The 23,636-nt window shown below is 47.2% G+C and overlaps 1 protein-coding gene across 1 annotated transcript in view; it reads right to left on the minus strand.

Moving 5' to 3' along the window:
• ATG16L2 (autophagy related 16 like 2) overlaps positions 1 to 23,636 on the minus strand; it is a 694,312-nt gene that overhangs the window by 610,707 nt on the left and 59,969 nt on the right. The window contains exon 2 of the mRNA XM_085623378.1: positions 17,763 to 17,838. Coding sequence (XP_085479504.1) covers positions 17,763 to 17,838 — 76 coding nt within the window. The remainder of the gene's footprint in view (positions 1 to 17,762; positions 17,839 to 23,636) is intronic.

Genomic DNA, 23,636 nt, shown 5'->3' on the forward strand with positions numbered 1-23,636 from the left:
GGAGGTGGAACGCCCAGTAGTAATCGAGGAGGTTAGGACAGGCAAGTCCACCCCTATCCCGGGGGAGTTTCAGGATTTTATTAGAAAAGCGCGGTTTCTTCCCCCCCCATACAAATGTGACTAGTTCGCGTTGGAGCCCCTGAACTTGGTGCTCCAGAATAGGTGTCGGCAAAGTTTGGAAGAGATAGAGGATTTTCGGCAGTATCGACATTTTCACCGTGTTGAGTCGGCCAAGCCAGGAGAGTGGCAGGGCATTCCACGCGCGTAAGTCTGCCAGGACTGAGAGTTTATATTCCTGCCAGTTAGCCTGCGTCCAGGTGGCTAGATCTGGTGTCAGGTTAAGACCCAGGTACCGCACCGACGTGGTCGCCCATTGATACGGGACAGTCGCTCGGATCGCCGTAAGTTCCCCATCCGGGATCGTTAAATTAAGGGCCCAGGACTTCGCGTGGTTAATTTTAAGCCCGGATGCGCGTTCATAGGTTTGAAGCAACGAGTACACCGCCGGTAGCGAGCGTAAGGGATCGGAGAGAGTAAGAAGGAGGTCATCCGCAAAGAGAGCGATCTTATGCTCTACGCCGCGGAGAGATATACCACAGATGTCCGGGGACCGACGTATCATAATGGCAAGGGGTTCCACCACAAGGGCGAATAACAAGGGCGACAGGGGGCAGCCCTGCCGGGTGCCTCTACAGATGGGGAGAGGTTGCGTGAGCTGGCCGTTGACTCGCACCCTGGCCACCGGTGAAATATAGGGGGCCATAATACGTGCCACCATCTTAGGACCCAAACCCACTTTCCGTAGGACCGCCCGGAGGAAGTTCCAGTCCACCCGATCGAACGCTTTTTCCGCGTCCAGCGATAGTAGGCAGGCCGGTATCCCCCAGTGCTTAGCCTTCCCAACAATATGCGCAATGCGGCGCACGTTGTCCGCGCCCTGGCGCTGATGTATAAACCCCACCTGGTCAGGCTCAATGAGGTTGGGCAGGTGGGTACTCAGCCGTTTAGCAAGAATTTTAGTGTACAGTTTTAAGTCCGTATTTAACAAGGCGATAGGCCGATAGGAGGAGCAAAGGGTGTGGTCCTTCCCGGGTTTCGGGATGAGGGCTATTTCAGCCATTGCCATGTCCGCGGAAGGCCCGACAGACTCCGCGAACGAGTTGAAGAGACGCAGGAGATACGGCTGCAATTGCGGCAGAAAGGCGTGGTAGAACGACACCGGGAGCCCGTCGGGGCCCGGTGTTTTGCCGAGCGGTAGATCGTGCAGGGCACCCGCTATTTCTGCTCGGGTGATAGAGTCCTCCAGAAGCTCGGATTGGCGCTTGCTCAGTGGCTCCCAGTGACATGCGTCCATAGCCTCCGAGATCTGGTCCGCCTCGGGCGGGTCGCTAGCGTATAGAGCCGCATAGTAGTCGCGGAACGTTTGAAGCTTTGCCGGTTCCGCAATGGCCCAGGACCCGTCTGCCTTCCGCAGTTTTGCTATATGGGCTTTGGCTGCTCGCGTGCGCAAGCGCCACACCAGGACAGTACCCACCTTGTCGCCACCCTCGCAGTAGCGCTGCTTGAGCGCCGTCAGGGCGCGTTCAGCCTTGTTGGTCCTGTGTGCACGGAGCTGTCCTCGAAGGACGGCTAGGCGTCGCTTGTGCATCGCCAGCGGGCGCTCCTGGTCCATCTTTTCAAGCGTCCCAATTTCGCGCGCAAGTTTGGTCTCATAGAGCCGGGCCTCGCGCGCCCTCGCGACAGCTATGGCAGTGAGAGTTCCCCGTATCGTAGCTTTGAAGGCGTCCCAGAGGAGGGGGAGGGGAGTCCCCGGTAAGTCATTATCCTCAAAATATGCCAGGATGGCCGCCTGGATTTCTTCCCTATCTACCGGGTCCCGGAGATCATGGTCCGGGAATGTCCATCTGCTCGACCGCGGCTGGTGGGTGGAACCCTCCCGCAAAAGCAGCTCAACATGAGCGTGATCAGAGATCGAGATGTTAGAGTGGGACACCGAAATGGTGTCTTTGAGCAAAGAGTGCGACACGAGGAGAAGGTCAATGCGAGAGTAGGAGCAGTGCACATGGGAGTAAAAGGTGTAGTCCCGCAGCCCCGGGGAGTGATACCGCCAAACGTCTACCAAGTTTAAGGAGGTTAGGGAGTTTTTCACCGCCGCAGACATGGCCCCCACCCCGTGATAGGCGCCTCCACAGCGATCCAGCTCCGCATCCCACACCAAATTGAAGTCCCCTCCAACTATGAGGTCCGAATTCACTGGCTCAAGGTGGTCCCTGATTACCCGGAGTAGGAAGACATCCTGACCCTGGTTGGGGGCGTAGAGATTACATAGAGGGAGTGGACGGTTCCCTCTCCGGACCTCTATCTGCAAGAACCGACCCTCGGCATCTCGAAGGACCTTAGAGTCTCCCTGGGGTATCCCCGCCCTGCAAAGGATAGCCACCCCCACTGTCTTGGTGGCAGCCGAGGACCAGAACTGGTGGGGGAAGCGTGGGTGTGCCATCCGAGCCACATCGGACTTGAGAAGGTGTGTTTCTTGGAGGAGAATGATGTCAGGGTTCTGCAGTAACAGATAACGCCATATTTGGCGTCTCTTGTTGGGTGAGTTGAGCCCTTTCACATTAAGGGAGACAATCTTCCAGGAAGGTGTAGTAGTCATTTGTATAGGACCACTAGCGGGCCGCCTCCCATGCTACTGTGCCACCAGCCCACATGTCCCTCCCGCCAAAAAGGGACGAAAGGAAGGGAGGGAGAGGGAGAGGGAGAGGAACAGGGAAAACAACTAGAACCTTTGATCGGCCAACTGGGCCAGCAGAGCCTATTCCAGTCTAGGGAGTAGCCAGGCACCACGGCACAGGCTGTCCCGGAAATGTCACTCTCCCAGAAATAGGAGTGGGGGTTTGTCATCGCTTATCTGTAAGTCCATGATGTCGAGGGTCCGCTCCGGACCACCGCCTCAGCAGTACAGGTGTCGCGCCAAGAACTAGGCAGAAGTGCGCCCCCGAGGAGAGCATCAAGGGCGCCGAGGGAGGAAAGATCAGGGCAGCCGCAGGCAGTCCATGCCCACAGCCATCTCGGTTCCAAAGCTGCCATCAGAGAGGAGGTTCCGCAGTGAAAACGTTTATTTGGGAGCGGGCGCTTGTGATCCAGACGGCGACGGGCCGCCCTCCAGGGATTTTATGTGCTCTATGATATGTTGCTTGTCCCGGGAGGATCTGCTTCCATCCGGTGAGGAGGGATGTCTAGGGCGGCGCACCGTGGACCACTGTGGTTTCAGTGGGACTCGGAGGTTGGCAGGGCGGTGCGAGGGGCTGGCCGGCGGGGAGTCCGGGATCTGAAGCAGCTGGGCCGCCTCTCGGTAGGAGCGCAGCACACGACGCTTAGATTCCCACTGGAACATGAGGGCAAAGGGATGGGCCCATTGATACCGAATGTTGAGCTCCCTCAGCTTGTCCGTAATGGGCCGGAAGTCCCGCCGGAGTGTAGTAGGGGCCAGATCTTGAAACAGCTGAATGGGCTTGCCACCACAGGAGATTTCAGGTTTGTCCCTAGCCGCTTTGAGAATGGCTTCTTTCTCGACAAAGAAATGGACCCGTGTCAAGATGTCAGGGATAAGTCCTGGCCTTCCAGACGGTCCTGAGACCCTATGTGCACGGTCCAAGGTGGGCGGCGAAGTATCATCATCTCCTCGGATGTCATGAAGCAGGTCCGCCACGAATGACATTATATCAGCTCCTTCCGCTCCAGTTGGCACCCCCCGTATGCGTATGTTGTTCCGGCGCCCCCTATTTTCCAAATCCTCTTGCTTGATCTGAAGCTCGACATGTTGTTCTTCCAGAGTGGCGAGCCGCTGCCATAAGTGTTCTTGGTCTTCCGTACGTGCATCCAAGGTTTTCTCCAAGTCGTCGACCCGGCCACCGAGCTCCCCCACGTCTCTCAGCAGCTCCTTGACACATGCCTGGACCTCCGTGCGAAGTGACCCGATTTCTGTTTTAAGCTCCTGCATGAACAACGCCATGAAGGATTGTGTGACTGGTTCAGCAGAGGCCCCAAGGTCCAACGACGCAGCACCCGTCGATGCCGCGCTCGGCTTGTTCCACAAGTCCTTGACCGAGGTGTCTTTGGGGGCTGCGGATGGCTCTTTCCCTGGCTTCGTGCGGGTCATGCTGCAAGAGTGCCGGAGGGCAGCGTTCCGACGGGAAGGAGCAAGAACCCTGGACTCTTCGAACACCCACTCAGCGTAGAGCGCAGGCCGCTGGGCCACGTAGCCCAGGAGTGGCAGTGGGGACCCAGTCCACGAGTCGGTGACCCAGGGCGCCGCGCTCCAGAAGGCCCTCCAGATGCAGCGCTGTAGAGACGAGGCGAAGGACGGCAAGCTCCACAGCAGGGAAGGGGAAGCGGCAAGCTCCCAATCTACTGCGTTGCGCAGGGCTGTCGGACACTCAACCTGCCCCCCAAGAGTGGTCCCACCAACTCAGTCTAACAGGGAGGGGGGTGCAGTGGGGGCGCTGTAGCACTCGTCGAGTCGCCGCTCCAGTCCCGGTCCACCAGGTGGGGCCACGGTCAGTCCATCAGCAGGGCCCGGGGATCACCCCCACTCCCACAGGGCATGGGAAACGCACCCCCCAGAGGGCTCTCACCCCTAGGGAAGCCAGGGGCAGCCGACAGCCTGGATCGGGAGCCTCTCTCCTCCTGTAGGCCCAGGCACTAATCCGGGGGGGCTCCACCAGAGGCCGCCCACTAGAGATCAGGCGGGGTCCAGGCACTGGTCGGCCGATGCACTCCCTCGCTGGGCCCGCTGCCAACACCCAGTCCGCGCCCCCCGGCTGACAGGAATCCCGAGCAGCGTGGAGGCAAGCCTCTCTCCCCGCCCCTGACAGCCTGGACAGGCCCCAAGCAGATCCAGGCCACAGCGCCCCAGGTCGAGGCGTCCTCCCGTGGCCCCCAATAGGCCTCAAGCCAGGCCGCCAGTGCGGTGATGCTGCCGCCGGGTCGAGGGCCCCAGAGCAACCTCCAGGGGTGGCGCAGCAGCGCAAGGCTCCGGGATCCGCTTTGTCCCGCTCCGGCAGCCCGCTCGTCCGCCTCAGCTCCTCCTCGAGCGCCGGTAGCCGTAGGTCCCCAGGGCGCGGTGCAGCAAGCGCCACCCACCGATTCAGCGCCAATTAGGGTGCAGTTAGGCAGGGCGCCGGACAGTCACAGCATCCGCATAGGGTGGAGGGCAAGCAGACAGCAGGCAACAATTCACCAGAATCCGGGCCCACCAGGAGCGATGCTCTCCCCCAGCCGCCGTCCTCCCCAAGCCGCCTCGTGGTCCATCCTCTCCGCCAGGCCGCACACACTCCAGCACACAAAATGGCGGCGAGCGCTCCTCGGACACCGCGCTCTCAGGCGCACCAGCCAGGCGTCACCCTCGGAAGGCCAACACTCTCTGCCCTCCACGTCGGGCCGCTTCCTCCACCCAACGACTTCAACAGCCTCCGCCGGGCCCGCAGCAAGCTCACAGCGCACCCGGGAGTGTCCCGGCCTACCAGGTCCAGACGCTGAAGATCGCAGCCGCCGCTCGGGTCTCGGGATCGCCTCTCCCACAGCTCCCGCAGTCTGAGGTCCACAACTGCCGGGGCCCCCTGGCAAGGACTCCTCAGCAGCTACCAGCGCGATGTCCCCTCTGCTCCGGACCCGCCAAGCGCCGGGCGCGCAGATCGGGTGAAGAGAAAATGGCGGACAGCACGGCTGGCACCCGACTCTTCGTACGTGTGGTGCGAAACGGCCTCCGTAGCTATCACCGACCCCTTAGGCTGGTGCCCCCAGTGTTCCGCTCTCCATGGGCTGCTTCCCAGGTCCAATTGCCGCCGTCACACCGCTGTTTGTGGCGGTTGGTAGCAGCGGCGGTCCGGAGCGGCCACGACCCGCGTCCTACTCCATTCCTGGCGAGAACACGCCCCCCTGGTGCTTGTTTTTAACAATTAGTAGAGATGGGTGAGAAGAGAGAAAATATAATAAAAATACTCTCGTGGAATGTAAACGGCCTTAGGGTACGGGGAAGATGTGCAAAAATATTACAATATTTGAAAGATTGCCTGGCCCAGATTGTTATTCTGCAGGAGACACACCTGACAGATAAGGAGGGTCTGGAGCTCTTTAAGGCTAAAAAGTGGATTTCCCAAGTAGTTTGCAAATCTCCATCAGCCGTTACAAAGGAGGTGGCGATCTTAGTGAAGAGAGGGGCACATATCAGTTTGGGACCCCAGGTTTCAGGCAAAGCTGGAAGATGGCTAGTTGTTAAAGTGAATATTTTGGGTCATGGTTTTACTCTTATGGGATATTATGGCCCAAATCAAGATGATGTCTCTTCCTTAGGTGAACTGTTGGCGGAATTAGTAAACTCACATGATCCCATTACCATGGCAGGAGATTTTAACGCTGTCTTAGATCATACCTTAGATAGAACCTCGCACATTAGAGCACTTGTTATCCCAAGAATGTCAGCATTTATCAGGCAAATGATGGCCCAGTTAGGGTTGTGTGATATATGGAGGCGGAAAACAGGGTCACAAAATGGTTTTTACATTCTATAATCAAAAATACAAACATCAGTCGAGGATTGATTATTTTCTTATTGACAGCAACCTGGCAGATTGGGTTCAGCAGGTTGAACATGTGGGAGTTCATCTGTCGGATCACTCGGCAGTGGTTTTACATATGAAGATCCATGAAGGGGCCACTCAATCTAGATGGACCTCAGATCGCACGATTCTGCAGGAAGAAGGAGTCATAGAAATACTGAGTAGAGAGACAGAAGAGTTTTTTAAATTCAAATGGGGCTCAGCAGCAATTGGGACGATTTGGGATGAAGAAGCCCAGATAAGGCTGCTACAGGAAATGTTAGAAGCAAAATCTAACTTGGAAACAATTCTACATGAAAGGGTTAGGGAAAAATGGGAGGTCAGCTGTTTGGCTCATTTTGAATACAGTGAGGGATGTAGTAAGTTGTTGGCTTGGAAGGTTAAAAGAGAGCAGGTGAGAAACAGGATAGATCAGGTTAAATGCGAACACACAGGAGCCTTAATTAGTGACAATAAGGAAATCGAGCATGCTTTCCACAGCTATTATAGTTGAGTCTACCAAGAAGATTTAAAACCTACTCAAGAAGAGGTGGAAGTATGGTTGAGGCAAGGCTGTAAAAACCCCCTTACAACAGACAAGTTTAGGCAGCTGAACGGGGAGATTAGGGAGGGGGAAGTAGACCTTGCATTAAGACAGGGCAAGAGGGGTAAGGCTCCCGGACCCGATGGCTTGCCTCACGAAGTATACAAAGCATTGGCTAATGTATTAGACCCCATTTTTGTTAAAATCTTAAATAAACTGTATTTAGAATGGGCAGAATTGCCAGCCTCGTGGAATGACGCTACCATCTCCCTAATTTTGAAACCAGGCAGGTGCCCTAAAAACTGTGATTCATATCGGCCAATATCGTTGCTAAATTGCGATTATAAGATCTTTGCAAAAATATTGGCCGATAGGTTAAATGGTCCTATGGTGGAGTTGGTCCACACAGATCAAAAAGGGTTTATACGTGGTAGATCCCTGAAAGAGCTGACCTATTCATTGATAGGTTCGATAGACCTGGTGACTGCTTACGAGCTCCCACTTGCGGTGATAGCGTTGGACGCCACCAAAGCTTTTGACCGGGTGAATTGGGTCTACTTGCAAGGCGTGGCAAAGTCTTTAAATTTGGGGTCAAATTTTTGCAGAGCACTAGCGGGTTTTTACAAGGCACCAAAAGCTAGAGTCCTGATTAACGGCTCTCTGACTGATCCGGTTTTTATTAGTAGGAGAACAAGACAGGGCTGTCCCTTATCACCACTCTTATTCAATTTATAAATAGAGCCCTTAGCTAGGAAAATTAGGGAGGATGCAGGTATTATACCTTTTCAATATGAAGGCTGGAGTAAGAAACTGGGTCTATACACTGATGACATCCTCATTTACACAACCAACTTATAAAATACTTTGAGTCGTATTACAACCCTGACGGCAGATTTTGGGAAAATCTCAGGTTATGAAATTAACAGAAGCAAGACCGAGGTTATGTCATGGAACCTGGGAGTAGGAGAAGCCGCTAGTAGACGGATAATGAGATATTTAGGAGTTATGATACCACAGGACATTATTAAAACAGCTAAAGTAAACTTTGAGAAGGTTAAAAAAGATGTCACTGGGCTCCTAAAAATGCGGACGCATCTTCACCTCACCTTGTAAGGTCGTGTAAATTTAGTAAAAATTATGATCCTCCCGAAATTAACTTTTGATTCCCGATTCCCCTTCCCTTTGAAAAGGAATGGCTTAAAAAGATGCAAGGCCAAATCAGTAGTTTTATTTGGTCAAGTAAAGGACCCAGAATATTTTGGAAGAAATTGAGAAGTAGGGTGGAGAAAGGAGGTCTAGCACTACCAGACTTGTTATTTTACCCATGGGCTTTTTTATTAAAGAATGGGAAAATGCTGTTGAATATATCCACACTATCCGAGATTGGGAAATTATTGGGAGTAATGTCAAGGCAAGAGTCAGGGGGTAATTTTGGCTTCATATTTAAATACGCAGACCCCAAATACTTAAAAAAAGTCAGGTTAAAGATCTAGAGGGGGCTGGCTGAGACATGGTATAGGGTCAAAAAAGTTTTTAAAATACCATATTATAGCCTAATGGCTCCTATTTGGGATTCACCTGGCTCACCTGAGTGGACAAAAGACCTACTGGCACGACCGCTGAAAGAGGCAGGTATAACAAGATGGGTCCATATAATTCAAGACGGTCACTTGATAACCTGGGAAACATGTAAACAACTTTCGGATCATAAAGTGTCCAGATTCAAATATTTGCAATTGCAGAGTTGGTTCCAAGATCCAGGTACGATAATTGGAAAATCAAATGAACTTGAAGACAGACTATTGCATGAAGCAGTACTCAAGAAGGAGCTTGCAACAATTTATTGGCTGATGGTGGAATTGGAAGATGGTGCCTTCACTTTGCCATCGGAATTGTGGGGAAGATGCTTGCCGGAGTCATCGCTGGAACACCAATGGCAAGTATCTATGTCTATGTTGTTTAAAATAGTTAAACCTGCACACCTAGGAAGAAACCATCTTTTCTCCATCCACAGAACCTATTGGACTCCTCAGAGGTTGTAAAGGTTTGGGAGAGGAGGGGACGTAGCTTGCCCTAAATGTGGCAGTATGAAAGAGGATGATGTACATATGTTTGTGGACTGTCCAGAGATCCAGTCATTCTGGAACGGTGTGAGTAGGGCCTTGTCTAGCATGTTGAAGATCGACATTAAGGTAAGCGTCTTGCTTGTTATCTTTGGATGTGTGGATTCCTCAACAAAGATTACAAAAAAACAGACAAGGCTGATCTTCTATTCTATACTGCTGGCATGTAGAGAAATCTGTACACAGTGGGTAATGGTGGCCCCTCCCAGGTTTGACGATTGGTTTTGTTCAGTCAAATATGTTGCTAGATTGGATATGAAGGGTTTTAAAAAGCATGATTTTTGGTTTTCCATTCTGAACTGGTGTGAACAACAGATTAATGAAGTCCAATGATTATGCCTTCTCTGCCTCGTCTGGCTATCTAGTCTCCTTTCTCCCCCACCCCTATTTCAATGAGGTGGGGAGTGGAGCGATAGTAAGGGATTTTTTAAGAAGACTGAGTTTCAAACAAACGAGGGCGGTAAAAGCAAAAAACCTTTGTCTCTCTTCTTTCCCTCCTTCCAGCACATAACGTCACGTAACTCCATTCAAAGGTGCAAATGGAATGGTGTTTTTAGAGGCAAATGAGGATTAAAAAAAAAAAATAGTGCCGAATGCCATTCGATCTCGCTTCTGCGACTTCTTTGTTTCAGAGAGTGATGACCACCTTGCTTAAAGGCATTGTTAATGTTTCTATTTTCCAAGATGTTTTGTTAATACATGCACGTGAACATGACAACATTCTCAAACTAGTTCTCACAATTTTTGATCACGCTGGAGTGGTTCTTAAAAGAGAGAAATGTCATTTTTTTTTAAGACTTCAATAGAATATCTCGGGCATGTTATATCATGTGAGGGTGTTCATCCCAAAGCTAGATTGGTTGATGCAATACTCAATACCCCTCCACCTGGAGATATGATTGGTGTCAAGTCTTTCATGGGCCTATGTGAGTTCTACTCTTGATGTATTCCAGATTTTGCGGCCAGGGTCGGAATTCCATTGGGATTCTGATTGTAGAGCTGCATTCACAGCAGTTGCCAAATTTAGGAGTTCTTAAACTATATGATCACAACCTTAAATTACGTTTAACATTGAAAGCAAGCAAATTAGATGAGGGAGCTGTCCTACCACAAAAGTCTGGTGATCAAGAGTACACAATAGAGGTTGCTTCTAGAGTTCTCAGAGAAGCCAAAATCAACTATTCAGCTATAGAAAAGGAACACTTAGCCTGCTGGAGTGTCATTGAGAAGTTTAGAAGTTATCTTTGGTGCAGGCATTTGTCCTGCAAACAGATCATAAGTCCTTGCTCTCAATCTTCAGAGGTGCTAGTGTCAAATCCAGCACCCCAAGAATCGCAAGATTTGCAGCTAGGTTGCTTCAATTTAATTTTGATGTAGTTCACATATCAGGGGGAAGGAATGTGAAAGCTGATTAGCAAGATATCCTATCAAGGAATAAGTGGTAGACAGTGACGATTATGAGGATGAGTGTTGCATGATTGTCGCTGGCATTCAGTGCTCTTGCTAATCATTCACACAACGCTTATCTCCTCATGGATGATTATTCAAAGTGGCCTCACGTCAAATTTGTAAGTGAACCTAATTCCAAATCTGTGGTACTGTTTCTAAAAGATATTTTCATGTGGGAAGGGGGTTCCAGAAGTACTGATATCTGATAATGTAGTAGCGTTTTTATTGGTTGAGGTAGAGAACTTTTTAAAGGATAGTTCCATGAAACATTTGAAGAGTTCTCAATATCAACCTCAAACCAATGGTTCCGTACAACGCTTCAACTGTGTTTTGGGTTAGTGTATATGGTGGGCATTGGCAAATAAGTGTAGGAGATTGAGTGTGTATTAAAACACTAGGTTTTTTCAAGAAAGGTGACCCAAAATATTTTGATTTGGTATTAGAAGATAGGGTGTGTGGTAATGCTGCAATGGTGATGGGACGCAACTGGTGAAATGTTGCCAAGGTGTCTAAAATTCCAAGTAAGCTGAAAGAAATGTGTCTGGTTGAGGGACAAAGTAGCACCATTAATCACTATTAAATGATACTACTGCCAGAAGCACAAATTAATGAGATTACAAAGTTGGTGAAGACATCTAGATTTCTTGCAATCAGAAGGAGTCTTCTCCTGCTGATAGTCAGAGAGGCATCGGCAACCAGGGACAAAGTAGTTCTCTCCTGGAAGTACAGGTGCGCAGAACTATTAGATCCCACAAAGTACCATAGAGATTTTGCTAATTTACAGTTTGTCACAAGAGATGTAATGCTCATCATGCATTTGTTGAATTTTATGTAAGAAGAAAAACTGCAGGAATATGTAATGTTTTATGGTGGCTTACAATATATTTATATTGTCTTTTATCTTTCCCCTGCATTTATTAATTTGTGTTTTGTTTATTCTGTTCATGCCTTAATGTAATGGTGGTTGCCTAATGTTTGTTAAAAAAAACCACTCCTTTAGTATATACACCATACAGTGTCACGTCATACTGTGTATGGGTAGCATTTCTAGTTGGCGCTGTAAGGGTGTCTTTGTCAATTTTCTACTCCGGAATGAATTAAAATAAGTATTCCGTAGAATGTTGGTGACAGATGGTACTTCTCGGTTTGGGCTTTGCCTTGAGCGGTGTGGGGGTGATATATATTGCGTTATCCTTCGACAATAAACTTCACAGATCAACCTATTTTCTGCGTGGATGATGCTCATTATAGAGTTCTACAGCACTCCCCGCCAAAGCAGCAGACCGTGTCAGCTTTCTTTTTTGGCCCCTCAAGCATCTCTCATTTCATGGGCATTGACAGATTTGTTGGACAATGATGCATTATGCTTGGCAGGTAGGTATCCAAACGATTTTGTAAGCAACCTCTTCCTCACGGAAAAGAGGGACAGGGCCAGAAGTTTGTCATAAATTTGAGAGGGTTCAAAAAGTGGCTGGTATTTCACCACTTCAAGATGGAGGGCATCCATCTTCTCAGGGATCTGCTGAGGACAAACCGCTGGATAGTTTGTTTAGATCTGAAGGATGCGTATCTCACGATCCGGATCTTCCCTAGTCATCTGAGGTTCCTGCAGTTCGTATGCTACAGACAAACCTACAAAGTCATATCACTTCCTTGTAGCCCATCGTCAGCCCCTTGGTACTTCACCAAGGTACTGAGACCGGCCATGGAACATTTAAGGTCACCAGGGATTCGTCTAATTGGACGATATCCTTCTGTTGGATCAGTGCCCAAAAGATTTTTGGAATTGCTCCAATGGACGTTCACCCTCCTGGATGATTTAGGCTTGGTGATCAACGATAAAAAAAACCTGCTCACTCCGACACAACAGACAATGTTCCTAGGCTTTGTCATTGATTACAGTTAGGCAACTCTCAGCCTTCCATAAAGGAAAATAGTGAAAATCTGTCAAACTATGGAAAACACTGGCTCGCCAACTTTCTCTGAGTCAGATTGTCAGATTGGTGGGTCTCCTCTTGTCTAAGTAAACAATCTTTCTAGGTCATTCCACTACAGGGCCTTACAGCATCTGAAGGCAAACCATCTACACAGAGGTCTGACGTACACAGAAATGATAACGCTGATGGACGTTGTCAAGGAGTAGATTGAATGGTGGCTCACACATATGGAGGCGTGGAATGGCAGGGCAATCTTCGGTTTGAACCCAGATATCATTACAGAATTGTAAGTTAGCAGAACCGAACCAGCTGGGGAGCAAGATGTGGTGCATTATCAACAGGAGGAACATGGTTGGCACAAGAATGGCAACTGCCTGGAGCATCTGACGGGCTCTTTTGCCAATGAATGAAGGAGAAGGTACAGTGTAGCATCCTTCTGAAGATGGACAACCTCTCAGTGGCACGCTACATCAACCGGTTAGTGGGATCAAGACTGAAGACCCTTTCAGATCTGGTCAAGAACTTCAGGCACTTCTGCCTGGGCAACAAGATTTCATTGACGGCAGGGTATCTTCCAGGAACAGCCAACGGTGTGGTGGACTGGCACTTAACACATCTGCAGGACTTGAGTCTATGGAAACTGAACACCAGAGTGTTATAGGGGCTGGAGAACAAGTGGGTCCCAATCACGGTGAATCTGTTTGCCTCCATGTTGGATCACCAAGTGAATTGATTCTTCAGCCGGATCTCCTGGTGGTGGCAACAGACACCCTCCTTCAGGACTGGTGTTGAGATGAGGGGGAACGCATTTTACCCTTTTACGATGATCACAGAGTTATCGGCTCAGGTAAGGAGGCGAATGGCAAACCTTGATTTGGTCACTCTGATGTGGAAATCGTAAGATTGATAACTTCCCAGGAATTTTCCGATCCATCGCCCCCTGTGTCCGGAACTCCTTCTAGATCCTCTAGGGAATCTTCATCACTTGATGTTGAGCAAGGAGCTACATTGGGACCATTATACGATACAAATCTACATGGTCGAGATGGCTGGGTTTGTGTATACAGAGGGACTTACATCCCGAGAGGGCAGACCTTGTGCACATTCTAAACTTTCTGGCATCCCTGACCTCGGAGGGAATGGCTTATAGATCAGTGAAAATCTTTAGGTCTGCTATTTCTGCGGGGCATATCCCAAATGAAGGGGCCGCAGTAGGGGCGCACCCTCTTGTACACAAGTTACTCAGTGGTATAAGGCTTTCGCATCCTTCTGAACCCAGGGACTCTTCCCTCTGGGATGAAAATAGAGTACTTTCTCTATTCCTCTATTGGAGGAGTAATAAATGCCTGTACATGAAAGAGTTGTCCAGTAATTTGATCATGCTGCTTGGCTTGATCTCCTGCAGACGAGTATCGGATGTCAGAGCTTTGAATTATCCAGGTAGTATTTGTCCCGAGAGAGGGTTACTTTACATGGATTTGGAAGAACGAAACGTGATTCAAGGGTAATTTTATACCCAGCTTTTTATGATACCCCCAAGCTATGCATGGTCAGGTGTATCAAGGACTATGAGGACATGATGGAGAAGTTCTTCCCTCCCGCCGAATGACAATTACTTATTTCTATTCAAAAGCCTTTTTAGGCAGTTTCTTCTCCCACTATAGCGAGATGGGTTTGGTGGGGTCATGCAGGAAGCAGGCAATGATACCTCATGTTTTGGGGCACACTCTGCAAAGGTGCTATAACCTCAAAAGCATTTTCTCTTGGAGCGTGCCTGGTAGACATTCCCTAATGCGGCGGACTGGTCCACCGACTCCGCCTTTAAAAGCCCACCCTGAACATGGCGACATTTGTGGTAAGTGAGCTTTGAACAAGCATGAGCCTCGCCTCCGGTCCTCACATAGAATGCAAAATGTCCTAGTTATTTTAACGGAAAGTTTCAATTCTATTAAGGACTCTGAGGCGAGGATTATACCTTGTCTGGATCAACAATAAATATGAACCCCCCCTGACAATGGAAGAATTTGGCTATGTTGTTAGATGCAATTTATAGTGTAAGTACCTGGTTACTTTGTAGTTGATTACGATACTGGACTGTCATTCATACAGTGATTTCATAAGTTTTAGCGATTGACCAATTGATCTGACTGTGCAAACAAGGTGAGTTTCTGATGCATTAATGTTGTCTCTCTTTTATAAGGAATGAAACCTCCAAACGGAAATTAGAGGAATTTCTGAAACTGCTTCTGTCACAGAAAGAAAGAGAGGGACATGACGGTGGAGTATGGACTATAAACGACATACTAGACATTTGGTGGGACCATACCATGTTGTCTCCTTTCCCAGTGCTTTTTGGGAAAGTTAGTTTTTTTATGTTGTTTTATGGCTACTCTTGAGAATAAAAGGAAGAAAGAAAGCATAATTCTCGCCTCAGAGTGCTTGACAGAATTGAAACTTTCCATTACGAAAACAAGGAAATTTTACATTCTCCCACACTGGGAAAGTTTTCACAAAAAACATGATATACACTGAGACAAAATATGAAGAGGGAGTCTGATGCCGACACAGAAAAGCAAGGGCATGCCAACAATTCAACCAATGCCATATTGGATCAGTAAGATCAGCTACATCAGCCTACACAATGGTAGTGGTGGTATTAAGAGGGATTACACTTAATGGAAGGCCAACCAGCCTTTACTTACAGGAATTGGTGGAATTTTAGTTAACATTCACTACCACTTAAAAGTTCCAGCCCAGTCTGTGTGTAGCTTGCTAAGGTTGCCAAAGAATGATGAAGATAATAACCCACCTTGAAGTTATACAAGGTTTCACACCCAACATGCTCTCTTGCTATGAGACAAAGGGCCAGATGCATCAAACATTTTTCTCCTTGCAAACGGGCCAATTCTCCGAAGCGGCCCGTTTGCGATTACAAAAAATGCTTTTGCGATGAATCAAACTAAATGTTGCGATTTGGTAACCTGTTACCAAATCGAAAAATGGGTTTGTGATTTGCTATTTGGAAGGGGCGTGTTTAGGGCATCCCTGCCAAATAGCAAATCCTAACAGAATGCATCAATGTTTTGTGACCGTGAATGCGGTCGCAAAACATTTGCATATTACCACCTACTTCAAGTAGGTGGAAGGACATTCGCAATTAGGGAGGGGTCCCCAAGGGACCCCTTCCCCTTTGTGAATGTTTGTAAAAGCATTTTTAAGAGGAGGCAGTGGTCTCACGGACCACTGACTGTTCTTAAAAAATGAAAAGAAAACTCATAATTTTTCTTTTTGTACAGCATCTCGTTTTCCTTTAAGGAAAACGGGCTGCTTTACAAAAGAAATGATTGCTTTATTTAAAAGCAATCACAGACATGGTGGTCTGCTGATCTCAGCAGGCCACCATCCCTGTGAATTTTGCGATTCCAAGGGGATCACAAATTGCGACCTATCTCATTAATATTCATGAGGTAGATTATTTGCGACCCCTTAGGAAACGCAGAAAGTGTACTGCACACTTTCCTGCATGCCGTATTGCGATTTCCTTATTGCAAATCGCAAAGATTTGCAATTAAGGAATCGCAAAACATTTTTTTGATGCAGCTGGCCCTAATTCTCTTCTCCAATTATTTACGATTCTTTTGTTCTGATTTCCCTCTATTGTTATGGGTTACATCAGGGGAATCAAATCTTGACCTGCATGAGTCAAATCTACTATCAGGCTTCTTGGTAAGCGTCATGGACCAAAACCAAATTGAGTACCTGAAATGGCACAAGTAGGACACATAGTGTTAAGGAATCTGGTGCTGGACAGTGATTGTGTTAGACGTGGCACTGTAGACTTAGTTGAATAAAGGAACTCCAGAGGTAGCACGAGCAACTCTAGTTCGGGGAAGAGTACTTCACAGACACACATGGTGCAATGAGTACTTAGTTTTGCCTCACGTGTACAATGGCGCCCAGCAACGTATCATGTTGTCTAGGCTTCTCCCAGAGGATTCAGTTCATACCGGGCTTTGTTGTCCCACACCTTTGGTATTTATGACCCTTCTAGGTACGCTCTGTATGAGGTCTTCGATAATGCTCCCACTTGAAGTTTTGGCTATGTCACTTTGCAGTTCATCTTGTGATTACTTTGTAGTAGTACAGTGTGCATCTCTGAACTCTTATTTGTTTTACCAAGGATTTCAGGTTTTTTCCTTGGATTATCCAGGATTCGGCACCACATTGAGAAAGAGGAGATCAGTAAGCAGGTTTGGTATTTCCATTGTGAAATATTGTTTCCTGGGTAAAATATAGGTTATCTGATCATTAGAGGGCTAACTTGGAGAAATCTGATGCCATGTTTCTAGAGCTGATCTTCCCATTTTGACTTCCAACTCATTTCCAAGGTTTGTGTGCATCTAAACAGAGGTAGGTTGTGGAGGGAAGGATTGAGGTTCAATCAGTTCACGTCCTTTTCCAGTAATTAAGCTGACACCTTAAGCAGATTTTCAGAATAATAATGGGCTGATTTCCCATTATATCAACTGCATATAAATATATTATATTTGAATAGCCTGAATTACAGAACTGGCTCTGACTCTCATGGATCCAGTTTGAGAACCCAGGATTATATAAGCAACAAAGTTAGTTCATTATTCCTTAAGATAAATAAAATACTACTTATAAGGTTCTTTTCATCATTAGATTCACAGTTAATAAAGTTTTCAGTTCAGATGCAACTATATACATATAAGATACATACTTGATAGGACAATGTAGTATTAGGGACTATTCCTGTGAAGTTCTATAATGTGTTTCGTTATAAGCCAGAATCACAAATCCGGCTGGTGTGCTCAGTGGTCCTAAAACTTGATTATTATGGATATCAATTTTATACTCTTGAAAATTAATCCAATATCTCAAAACGTATACTTATAAAAATGACAACAATATGACTATTAGCACTCTTATTGTACTTTTTATATGCATTAATGTAAATGGTGTCTTAACACGAAGCTGAAATACCAGACCTCTAACTATGAAACCCTCACCTGTGTACTTCTATAGAGCACCTCTCCAACTCTTGAATAAATAAATAAGGCATTGTGATCAGAAGTGCTGTTATTACCTGGTTTCAGAAGGTTCTATTTGAAGACTTTCTGTGATATGTCTCAGCAAGTAGGTCTTTTCCAATAACATGTTATCTGAAATGATAAAACACAAAGTTTCAAATAAACATCTCATATTGATAAAACAAATATTACCCTCCCATCAGACTGCATGTAATAGCAATTTGTGTCAGACTGTGGGATAATAATTTGGGAAGGGAGTACCCTTACCAGCTTGTTAAACAGAATATGGCTAGGTCTCAACACAGTTCACAGTGAAACTCTCTACACCCCACTGTAGATATGGAAAACGCATCAGGCAATTCCCTTGAGAAATTAGTGTAAAGTTCAAGCAGTATCAACAATTTTAAAGTCATGAAAATGACTTGATAGCATTCTCAAACCAATTTAGATGAATTGAAGTACATTTATTAGGCAGAAGGCAGCAAAACAATCCAAGCCAGATAAGGAGAATGTGAGTTATGAATTTTTAACGTTTTTAAGTCAAAAGCACCTGGAAAAGTAAAGTGGTTGATCAGAATGAAGGACAAAGCAGATAGCTCTACTCTAAGTGCTAACCTTGGAACTTCGAATAATTTTAGTAATTTTGTCAAAACCTTCTCCAGGCACAAGACACAATGAAATGAAATGAAAAGTGGATTTATAAAGCGCAGTTGCTGCCGGAGGCGTCCAAGCGCTACTTGAAGAATACAGTGAGGGGAGCCGGCACACTTCAAGAGATTAATCTTGCAGAGTAAAGAGAAAGGTCTTTAGGTGTTTGCGAAATAAAGAAAGGTTGGAGTTGGATCTGAGTTTAGAGGGTAGGAGGTTCCACAACTTTGCGACATTGTATGAAAACATCCTGCCGCCGGCTCGCGTTCTCCTGATCCTTGGTACTGTTGCTAGAAAAGCCTGGCTAGAACGGAGGTGCTTTGTAGGATGGTAATGGGTCATAAGATTTCGGCAGATTGCCGGGCCTGTGCCCCAGAAGGCCTGATGGGCAATGCACAGTGCTTTAAAAGAGATTCTTTGGCGGACCGGGAGCCAATGCAGTCTCCTCAGTCCAGGTTACGCTGAGATTTTCCGTGGCAGTTGTAATACTGAGCGGGCGGCCCAGTTTTGCACAGTCTGCAACTTACGGAGAGTGTAGTCAGGTGCACCTAAGTATAGGGAGTTGCTGAAGTCGAGTCGAGACTGTATCAGACCCTGTACAGCGACTTGCTTGGCCTCCATGGGTAATAATGGGAGCACTTTCCTAAGCATCCTAAGTAGGCCAAAACAGGTTGCAGACAGCTTTGTGGCCTGGGTGTTGAATGTTAGGGCCTTGTCCAGCCATATACCCAAGCTTTTTATATTATCCTTGGGTACCGGCGGAGGACCAAGGCAGGGGGGCCAAAGAGAGTCAAAAGATGTAGGGGCCCCAGAAACATCAGCTCCGTTTTGTCGCCATTACGTTTGTGTGTAACACAATGTGTGTTAGACTTGACATCCTTGGAGTCGTTTCCCCAAACTTTTTGCCTTCAGGCCTCCTGTTTTCGACTGATTTTGCTGACTTTGTTTTTGCTGTCAGTAGAAATCTGTGCACTTTTTCACTGCTAACCAGTGCTAAAGTGCATGTGCTCTCTATCTAAAACATGGTAACATTGGTTTATCCACAATTGGCATATTTGGTTTACTTATAAGTCCCTAGCAAAGTGCACTACATGTTCCCAGGACCTAGAAATCAAATGCTACTAATGGGCGTGCAGCACTGATTGTGCCCCCACTTAAGTAGCACTTTAAACATGTCTCAGGCCTGCCACTGAAATGACTGTGTGTGCAGTTTTAAACTGCCATGTCGACCCGCTGAGTTAACCTACTTGCCAGGCCCAAGCCTTCCCTTTTATTACATATAAGTCACACCTTACGTAGACGGTTCCTCGCTCTGTACATCTGATATAGCACACTGCGCATAGGCGCGAGCATGTTGGGCACCTTCTCATGTATGACCTAACTGAACAAGGCCTCAGGCTGCCGCCTGTATGCGATTGAGCGGTGCGCTCGGCGTTCCCCCTCCTCTCTTGGCCGCCCCTGAACGTTCACTCATATACAGTTATCTTTGCTCATATATGGTATGAGAGGCAACGCACATGTAGGTTAGATGGGATCGTATAGTTCAGTTTAATTTACAGTCTGGTTGGTGGAAAAAATACAGAGACAAGGAAAGTCTACTGCCTTATTTGTTGGTTACAATGTTAATAGCATATAATGACATATACAAAATGTTGGTTATGTTTCCTGTCACCAGCGTGCAATGCAGCCTGGTACCCCACCAAGTGTCGAGTTAGTAGATGTCACTGTGATGTTTTGTATAATAAAGCTAGCAAAAATTGTTCTATGCATAACTTATGGAAAACCAATAAAGACAATTTTAAAAACAATTACGTAGATCCTGGACATCATAGGGGCAGGGTGCAAAGTATTTAAAAAGTAAGAAATGTACTTTTAATTTTTCATTGTCCTGGTACTGAAATACTCTTAAAATAATTTTTCACTACTGCAAGGCCTATCTCTCCCACATGGTAACACTGGGACTGCCTTAATACATTTTTAAGCATAGTTTCCAATTGGGAAGTTCTGAAAATGCCACTTTTAGAAAGTTGGCATTTTCTTATTTCAATCATTTGGTTCCTTCTGCCTTTCTCTGAAATACATGTCTGGGGAGGGTGACAGCTGGCTTTCTGCATTCCCTCTGGAACGTCACACACAAAGGAAGGGTAAGTGTGACTGAGAAGGCATCTGCATGTTTATGGGTCATCCTGAGCAGGATGGGAGGGAGGAGCTGACACTACATCTAAAAGGGTTCGGTCCTGTCCCCTCACAAGGGCTGCATACCCCCCATAATGAGTCTGGAGCCAGAGCAAGAAAGGCAGGGTCATGTGCACTTCAATGCAGCTCTTTGAAGTCTCCCTACTTAAAAGGCCAAACTGGGTGTAAGTACTGGACCTCTGACACCATGAACTCAAAACACTACTGGAACTGAGGACATTCTGCGAGGAAGGACTGCTATGCTGTAGGAGGGAGCTGCCGCTTGGCTGACCTGCTTTGCTCTGTTGGTCTGCTGCATGCCGCTTCTTGCTTGGGAGTGAGAAGGACTGGACCTGCTCTTTACATCCTAGAGCCTAAGTTTCTGCAAGAGCTTGTTTGGCTTGCCTCCTGTTTCTAAAGTCTCAGGGGTCTCAAAGACTTCACTTCTTTCTCCAACCCAGCACCTGGACTTTCCTTGCTGTAAGCCATGCTCTGCCAATAGGTGCCAATCCAGTCCAGGGCCTTGGAAGTGAGTTTGAAGTACTGAATCTGCCAAAAACATGCACATCAACATCACTGCGCTGATTGGAACTGACGCATCGCTTGCCGCAAGATCGGGATCGACACATGACTGCCACTGCGGGCTCTGGGTCCGGCGCATCGCACTCGGAAACGCTGCATCACCTCCGGAATCACCGCATGATGAACCAACACATCGCGACCACCACCACGTAGAGAAGATCGACGCATCGCCTCGAACATGGATCAACCCGGCACCTTGCCTTTAGAACTGACACACTCTGAAGTTGATGCGTCATCCAAGGAACTGCTGCATCGCCACTACTGAGTGAAACAAGCATTTGCAATGCAATAGGTCTCGCATTTATGCGAGTTTGAGCTATTGGCATTGTAAATGACAATGCCTTATATTTATGTTTTTGTTTTTAAAACGAAATAAAAGGCATTGTCATTTACAATGCCCATAGTATAAAGTCGTGTAAAAGCGAGACCTATTGCATTGCAAATGCTTGTTTAACAAGCAGGCGAACATCCCTATTGCCATATTGAAGTAGAGGCAATTTAAGGTGGGAGACCGCAAAATAAAGCAATTTTTTTGCTTCAAAAATTGAGATTCTCCAGCACTTATCGAGTCTCTTGGAATATATGCCATTGTCCCTGGTGACGGGTGGCTCGCTCCCTCCCTCGTTAGCTGAGTTCCTTTTCCGGAAGTCCTTCACTGGCTCTTGACCTCTGCCCTTACTCGAGTTGGGACTTCCTGGACCCGGAGAATGGAGACTCCGGAGGCCAGGGTGATGTCATCATGAGCACAGACATGGCGGTGCAAGGCTGCCAAAAACCTCAGGCCCGGACTTCTTGCCACAGATGAACTCTGCGCCCAGCTTTGATGCGGACTCCAAGCTGCTGTCCGCCTGCTCCCTCGTTCCCACCCAACCCTCCGCCACCCAGCCCCTGAAGGGCGTGGATCTCAACGGCGGCCTCTATAAATCACACAAAACACGGGGAATTCCATCTGAAGCTGTTCCTGCTGCTTCTCTGAAATCTGGTACACCTCGGAACACGCAGTGGGATTTGGCGTGTGCTACTGACTTACCCGGTCTACGATTGCGGTCCCTACTTGGGCAGGGTGCATACCCAATTACTGTTACCCAACTCAATAATACTCAATTTCTTATCGGGAACAGCCAAGCAAACCAGGCTGACATGATGGAGGTTTGGCATTGTCTTGTATAGATTCCTGCGATGTAAAAGCCCTGGGGTTGCTCTATCTATTATTTGCCTTTAAGGGACAATCTACCACTTCCAAATCCTACCATAGTACCTCATTTTAGTCCGTAGAAAAGATAGAAACAATTCACCTCTCAAGGGTGTCCCGTTCAATCTTCTCCCCAGAAATGGCAATTTTATGACATAAAGGAGAGTGATGCAGCATACGGGGAGAGGTACAGTAAACAGGAAGCGTTGCAGCAGAAGGGGAGCCGCAGACCAAATCCCTTTAGCACTATAAAATGGCAGGGATTTTTTGGTGGAATTTAATTCTCACCTCCTTTCTTATCATTTTGGTAGTGCCCATTTCTAGAGTTGAGAAGGAACCTCATCTGCAGCCTTGAAGAGGTAGAAGGTCGACCTTGCTCTGTAGGTCACTATGCATCTCAGGAGAGGGATGACGCTACAGTTGTTTGTACCCTTGAGGTGGCATGGATCTGTTTTTTCTGGAGTGTTGGTTAAACAACTGGAGTAGGCAGCAGTTAGTTGCATCACTCCTTTGGGTTGGATGATAAAGGTTCAGTACCTGGTGGACGATGAATGCTCAGGCACCTCTCTACCCCCACATCAAGCCTTAATTGCTGATTGGCAGAAAGGGAGAGAGGCTGACCTCCTCAAGAGGTATTCTCATGAGTTAGACATAGTATATTAGGAGCTATGTGGCTGTGGTTCTCAGAATAGACATGATGGATATTCCTGAGCTTGTGGTGCTCATTTAAGTCTTTCTTTTAAAAGTATCATTAAGAGGATCTTCTGGGGTTTTTGTACCCTTGGGTTAAGGTTCATTTCCATCCAAGTTTTGTTGTAGAAGGCATTGCAGTACAGTTGTGACACCTAGAGCAGCCCTAGTGTATCTACACCTAAATCCTTTCATCTAAATTGGTGTTTAGTTGAAGTCCTTCTGAACTACTGGCTTTGGGATTTTGTCCTTAGCCTTTGTTTTTCTGGGGTAGGTATTGCTCTCACTGAGCCCAACGCTTTGTTAAACCTGTGATCTTCTGCCTTGACAGAACTGTTAGCTCTGTAAGTTTTGCAGATACTAGTTGACTGCACGAGTCCCATTGATTTGCCTGATTAAAACTTTTAATTTCATAGACAATCTTAGGTGATGGCCTGGTGCAGGGCACTAAAAACCGAAATAGAAGAACCAAATGTGTCAGGGGTTCAAGAAGTGCAAACAAGGATTATTTTATTTTTGTCAGAGGTTCCTGGTTCATATCCCAGAAGAATATGTAATTATTTCTTACATGCATGCTGATTTGAAAGTCATTGAATGTTCAAGCATCAAACTTGTGATTTGCTTAGTTTGGCTGCATTAAACA

This window comes from Triturus cristatus, chromosome 8 (genome assembly GCF_964204655.1).
Source record: "Triturus cristatus chromosome 8, aTriCri1.1, whole genome shotgun sequence".
NCBI lineage: Eukaryota > Metazoa > Chordata > Amphibia > Caudata > Salamandridae > Triturus > Triturus cristatus.